Raw genomic sequence first — 6,158 nt, forward strand, 5'->3', positions numbered from 1 at the left:
ATGGTGACATGTGGCATGGGAGGACATGTCCATGCCAGGACAGTGACATGTGGCATGGGGGGACACATCCGTGCCAGGGTGGTGACGTGTGGCCCGGGGGACATGTCCATGCCAGGACATGTGGCATGGAGGGACATGTCCATGCTGTGAGGCGGCATGTGATCGAGGAGGACACATCCCCACCAGCCCCACCACCCCACTCCATCCCCCTCCGTCCCACCACGACACCGTCCCCTCCGTGCCACCGTTTATTCACCGTTCCTCCCTCGGGTGGGACATCCACCACGCGGGGTGTCCCCCGTGTCCCCGTGTCCCTCAGGCCACCTCCGGCAGTGGCTCCAGCAGCAGCCAGAGCCCGTCCTCGGTGCGGAGGATGAGCTCGGGCTTGCGACGCGGTGGCCGCCCCGCATCCAGCTTGATGGCAAAGCGTGCCACCGTCAACGCCGCCACCACCTTCAGCTCGGCCATGGCGAAGCTCTGCCCGATGCAGTTCCTGCCACCGTGTGCCCCTCTGTCACCTCCGGCGGGGGGACACGCAGGGGACGGCAGACCCCCCCCCCCCCATGTGGGTGGTGGAGCAGATGGTGGAACCTCCCCGAAATGTGGGGATGGTGTTGTCCCCATGACACCCAAACGTCACGGCTGGGGGACAACCACCCCACCTTGAACCCATCCAGGCTGGGGGTGTGACGTGGGGACACCCGTGTCCCCACCATGCCCTACCTGGGACCAGCGGAGAAGGGGATGAAGGCCAACGGGGACCGTCCCTTGCTGTTCTCCGGGCTGAACCTCAGTGGGTTGTAGACCTAGAGTGACATAGACACCGTCACGCCGTGGGGACGTGGTTGTCCCTGCCCATGGTGACAAGGACGTCCTACTGTCCCATCGTCATGCCACCAGGGCCAAGTGGCTCTACCTGGGGCTCCGGCCAGATGTCCGGGTTGTGGTGGGTCCCATAGATGCTCATCAGGCAGATGATCCCTGGTGGGATGGAAACGGCCACCTTAGGGACAGGGGGACAAGAAGGGACAGTGACACTGGGGACACCTTGCAACCTGGGCGAGCCGTACCCTTGGGGATGACACGTCCATCACGCAGGGCGATGTCCTTGGTGCAGCGCCGGGACACGGCGGTGACGGGGGGATGCAGGCGAAGGCTCTCCTTGATGCACATGGTGGTGAAGGGCAGGTGGGACAGGTCCTCCCTGGGGGCGAGGGATGGTGGCATCGGGGTCCCCAAGCCCGGTGGCCGAGGGATGACACCGGGGACCTCTCACCATTTGATCTCCTCCGCGTCCTTGCCCTTGAGGAGCTCGCGGACCTCCTGGCGGCACCGCTCCTGGTAGTGGGGGTGGCGGGCCAGGTTGTAGAGCAGCCATGCCAAGCCGCTGGCCGTCGTGTCGTGGCCTGCGGGGACAAGGGGTGAGTGAGGGGACATGTGAGTGACCCCTCTCTGATGGCACCCAGTGGCTCGCGCTCACCCTCGAACATGAAGGTGTCAGCCTCGGCCGCAATGTCCTCATCCGACAGGGTGTTGCCGTCCTCGTCCTGCAAGGGGGAGTGCGGTAGCTAAGGGGCCCCCTGGGGCCATCAGTGTATAGCCAACCCTCCCACTGGCCACCACCATGCCCACTATGGCCACCACCCTATGGCCAACCTTCTCCATGGCCACCACCATCCCCTTGGCCACCACTGTGCTGCTATGGCCACCACCCTACAGCCAGCCCTCTCCATGGCCACCACCATGCCGCCATGGCCACCACCCTATGGCCAACCTTTTCCATGGCCACCACCATCCCCTTGGCCACCATTATGCCGCTATGGCCACTGCCCTATGGCCAACCTTTTCCACGGCCATCACCATCCCCTTGGCCACCACCCTATGGCCAACCGTGCCCATGGTCACACCACCTCACCCCGGCACTACCTTAGCAAGCAGGAGAAGGTCAATGAAGTCCATGCTCCGTCCCCGGTGGTCCTCCAGCCAGGCCTGGCGGCCGAGGCGGTCGAGGGCCTGGCGCCGGCGCTGCACCACGGCGGCGGTGAAGCTGTGCACGGTGGCACAGGCCCGGGCGAAACGCCGCCCGTCAGCCGAGAGGCGGTAGAGCCACGTTGAGTGATGGAGCAGGCGGTGATGGCGTCTTACCACCAAGGTGCTCAGCTCCAGGATGGCTTTGATGTACTCGCTGGGCTGCCTGGGGGGCATCAGGGACCAGTGGGGATGGCCACCATGGGCCACCAGAGATGGCCACCCCCCCGGCCATGGCGAGGTTCAGCGGGGACATGGGGTGGCAGAAGGTCCCCTGCCCACGAGAACATGTGGGACCAGGCTGGGGTGTCAGCGGGGGGGGACCCAGAGACCTGGGGAGGACACCCTGATGGGGGGGTAAAAGGTGGAATAAGGGGGGACCTGAAGCGGGACAGAGTTGGGGTGAGGGGACCCTGGGAGGGACAATGTTGGGATGGTGGGACCTTGATGGGTGCCAAGCCCAAGGGGAACCCCAGTTGGGGACCAAACCAGGGCAGGGGGGAACCGAGCGGAGGTAAGGGGTGTCCCTTGTGGAAGGACCCTGGGAAGGGGGGACGGGGACGGTGCTGGGGTCCCTGGCAGGTGACAGGGTGACACTCACTCCTGGCAGTGGCTCTCGTGGCTGAAGATGCATTTCTGGAGGGTGTCCAGGGTGAGGAGGCTGAGCTGCTCCAGCACCTCCAGCCCCACCTGCCCTCCCGCTGCCTGCGCCGCTGCCCGCCACTTGGCCTGCAGGCAGGGGTGGGGGTCTGGGTGCTGGTCGGAGGTTGGGGTTTGGGTGCAGGACAAGGGTCTGGGTGCAGGACAAGGGTCTGGGTGCAGGCAATGGGTGCAGGATGGGGTCGGGATGTGGGGTGGGTTCCAGGTGCAGGACAAGGGTCTGGGTGCAGGACAAGGGTCTGGGTGCAGGCAATGGGTGCAGGATGGGGTCGGGATGTGGGGTGGGTTCCGGGTGCAGGACAAGGGTCTGGGTGCAGGACAAGGTTTGGGTGCAGGTTGGGGTCTGGGTGCAGGGCAGGGGTCTGGGTGCAGGTTGTGGTTTGGGTGCAGGACAAGGTCTGGGTGCAGGACAAGGTTTGGGTGCAGGTTGGGGTTTGGGTGCAGGACAAGGGTCTGGGTGCAGGTTGGGGTCTGGGTGCAGGACAAGGTCTGGGTGCAGGACAAGGTTTGGGTGCAGGTTGGGATTTGGGTGCAGGACAAGGGTCTGGGTGCAGGTTGGGGTCTGGATGCAGGACAGGATCTGGGTGCAGGACAAGGGTTTGGGTGCAGGTTGGGGTTTGGGTGCAGGACAAGGTCTGGATGTGGGATGGGTTCCTGGTGCTGGACAAGGTCTGGGTGCAGGCAGCGGGTGCTGGTTGGGGTTTGGGTGCAGGACAGAGTCTGGGTGGAGGACAGGATCTGGATGCAGGACAAGGTCTGGGTGCAGGACAGGGCTCTGGGTGCAGGCAGCGGGTTCTCACGTGCATGACGTGGGTGCTGTGGTTGAAGGCACCCACGTAGGACTTGAGGACGTCCCAGTGGAAGGCGGGTGTCAGCAGGCGCCGGTGCCGAGCCCACTTCTGCCCGCGGCTCAGCAGCAGCCCGTCCCCTGTGGCGAGACACCCGGCTCCGTCCGTGGGGCACCCGTGGGTGCTGCCTCCCCCGTCCCGCCACCCCTGAGCACCCACTCACCCAGCCAGGGCTTGAGGAAGCCGTAGAAGAGCTGATCCTTGGGAGCGATGAAGGCTGCGGAAGAGGGGAGTCGGGGCTGGTGAGGGGTGCCACCAGGGTGGCATCAGGTCCCCTCAGGGGCTTGCAAGGTGGGTGGGGTCCCTAGGGAGAGGGGACCCTCTGTCTGCACCCATAATCACCACAGGATGGGGTTTGGGGTAAAACCAGGCCACCGGGCTGGCCATGGGTCACACCTCTGGGTGGCCCTGGGGACCCTCAGGGAGAGGTTGGTGGCCACCATGGCATGGGCATTTGGGGACTCACTGGTTGGCCATGGGTCACAACTTTGGGTGGCCCTGGGGACCCTCAGGGACAGGTTGGTGGTCACTATGTGGTGGCATTTGAGCTGGCCATGGGTCACACCTCTGGGTGGCCCTGGGGACCCTCAGGGACAAGTTGGTGGCCACCACAGCATGGGCGTTTGGGCACTCACTGGGCTAGCCAAGGGTAACACCTCTGGGTGGCTCTAAAGACCCTTGGGGTTGGGTTGGTGGCCACCATCAGATGGGTGCCTGGACACGGCCAGGTCACTGGGCAAGCCACAGTGACACCTCTGGGTGACCCTGGGGACCCTCAGGGCCGGGTTGGTGGCCCTCGTGTCCTACCTGAGGCCAGGAGGATGGGGCGGAGGGTGTCGGGGTGGAAGAGGCGTAGGATGGGCATCCATGGTGAGATCCACCACAGGCAGCCGTGCCGGTACTGTGCCACCAGCTCGTCCACGTGCTGCAGTCCCTCCTCCGTGCTCTTCCCCTGCGTCACGGGCCACCGCAAGGCTTGGTGACAGGCTTGGGGACACCCTTGTCCCCATGGTCACGGCCAACCTTGGGGACATGCTTGTCCCCAGCTTGTGGCCAGCCTTGGGGACGGTCTCAGCTTGGGTTCCTAGGTGGTCTTGGAGACACCCAGACCTCATGTGCCAGCGCTGTGTACCTGCTGTCACCCCCCCCCCCCGAAGGTGCCACCACCCTGTCTCCACCATCACCTCTCAGGTGCCACCATCGCCTCCCTGCTGTCCCCCCCCTCTACGTGCCACCACCCTGTCCCCAGCATCCTCTCGCAGGCTTCACCGCTCTGTCCCTACCGTTCCCTTGCAGGTGCCACCGCTGTCCCACCGCTGTCCCACCGCTGTCCCACCGCTGTCCCCCAGCGGGTGCCACCCTCCTGTACCCACCATCACCCCCAGGTGCCACCACCCTGTCCCCACCGTCCCCCATCCTTGGTGCCACCACCCTGTCCCCACTGTCCCCCCCCAGCTGCCACCACCCCGTCCCCCCCCCAAACCGTCCCCTCACCAAACCGGTGTGACCCAGGAGCCAGCTGCGCCACGGCGGCCGGGGGAAGCGGCGCAGCTGGTGACAAGCGGCGCGGAAGCGGGTGACGGTGACCGCGGCGTCCCAAAGCCACCCCAGCAGCAGGGCCAGGAGCAGGGTGATGATGGCCACCCCACCCAGGGGACCCAGCGCCCAGGTCACCGCCGCCATGGTACCCGCTCCCTGGGGACAGGGCGAAGGTCGGGCTGGCGGGGAAGGGGGGGGGGCACGGCACCGCGTCGTCACGTGTCCCTGCGCCGAGGTGTCATCCTGCGCGTCCGGGTGGCTTTCGTCGTAATGTGTGTGCTGGTGGCATCGTCCCCTGACGTGCGTCCTGGTGGCTTTGTCCCCCTCCATGTGTGTCCTGGTGGCATCGTCCCCCCCACGCGTGTCCTGGTGGCTTCATGCCCTGAAGTGTGTCCTGGTGGCATCATCCCCCCATGCGTGTCCTGGTGGCTTCGTCCCCTGACGTGCGTCCTGGTGGCATCGTCCCCTGACGTGTGTCCTGGTGGCTTCATGCCCTGACGTGTGTCCTGGTGGCATCGTCCCCCCATGCGTGTCCTGGTGGCTTCGTCCCCTGACGTGCGTCCTGGTGGCTTTGTCCCCCTCCGTGTGTGTCCTTGTGGCATTGTCCCCCCATGCGTGTCCTGGTGGCTTCATGCCCTGACATGTGTCCTGGTGGCATCGTCCCTCCATGCGTGGTGGCATTGTCCCCTAATATGTGTCCTGGTAGCTTCATGCCCTGACGTGTGTCCTGGTGGCTTTGTCCCTCCCCATATGTGTCCTCATGGCATCGTCCCTCCATCATGTGCTGGTGGCATCGTCCCCTGATGTGTGTCCTGGTGGCATCGTCCCCCCATGCGTGTCCTGATGGCTTCATGCCCTGACATGTGTCCTGGTGGCATCATCCCCCCATGCATGTCCTGGTGGCTTCATGCCCTGACATGTGTCCTGGTGGCTTTCTTACTCCATGTGTGTCCTGGTGGCTTCACATCCCGATATGTGTCCTTGTGGCACACGCACATCCCCTTCTGCATGCACACGCACACGCATGCACACACACGCCGGTGCACATGGGCACACACGCGTGCGCGCAGACACAAGAACACA

The 6,158-nt window shown here is 65.1% G+C and overlaps 1 protein-coding gene across 2 annotated transcripts; it reads right to left on the reverse strand.

Annotated features, from left to right (window-relative positions):
• Nucleotides 1-235: 235 nt before the first annotated feature.
• CYP4F22 (cytochrome P450 family 4 subfamily F member 22) lies at nt 236-5,266 on the reverse strand. 2 transcript variants are annotated; one of them, XM_075026837.1, is made up of 12 exons: nt 5,031-5,266; nt 4,344-4,488; nt 3,700-3,753; nt 3,489-3,616; nt 2,630-2,664; nt 1,927-2,194; nt 1,481-1,547; nt 1,277-1,406; nt 1,071-1,204; nt 917-981; nt 724-806; nt 236-493 (listed from the first exon to the last, which is right to left on the reverse strand). In XM_075026837.1, the coding sequence occupies exons 1-12, from the start codon at nt 5,217-5,219 to the stop codon at nt 316-318; spliced, it is 1,476 nt and encodes a 491-aa protein (XP_074882938.1). In that variant the 5' UTR covers nt 5,220-5,266; the 3' UTR covers nt 236-315. The 2 variants fall into 2 exon arrangements, with proteins under 2 accessions (XP_074882938.1, XP_074882937.1); XM_075026836.1 differs by having other exon boundaries at nt 2,630-2,757.
• Nucleotides 5,267-6,158: the final 892 nt, after the last annotated feature.

Source organism: Buteo buteo, chromosome 4 (assembly GCF_964188355.1).
Source record: "Buteo buteo chromosome 4, bButBut1.hap1.1, whole genome shotgun sequence".
NCBI lineage: Eukaryota > Metazoa > Chordata > Aves > Accipitriformes > Accipitridae > Buteo > Buteo buteo.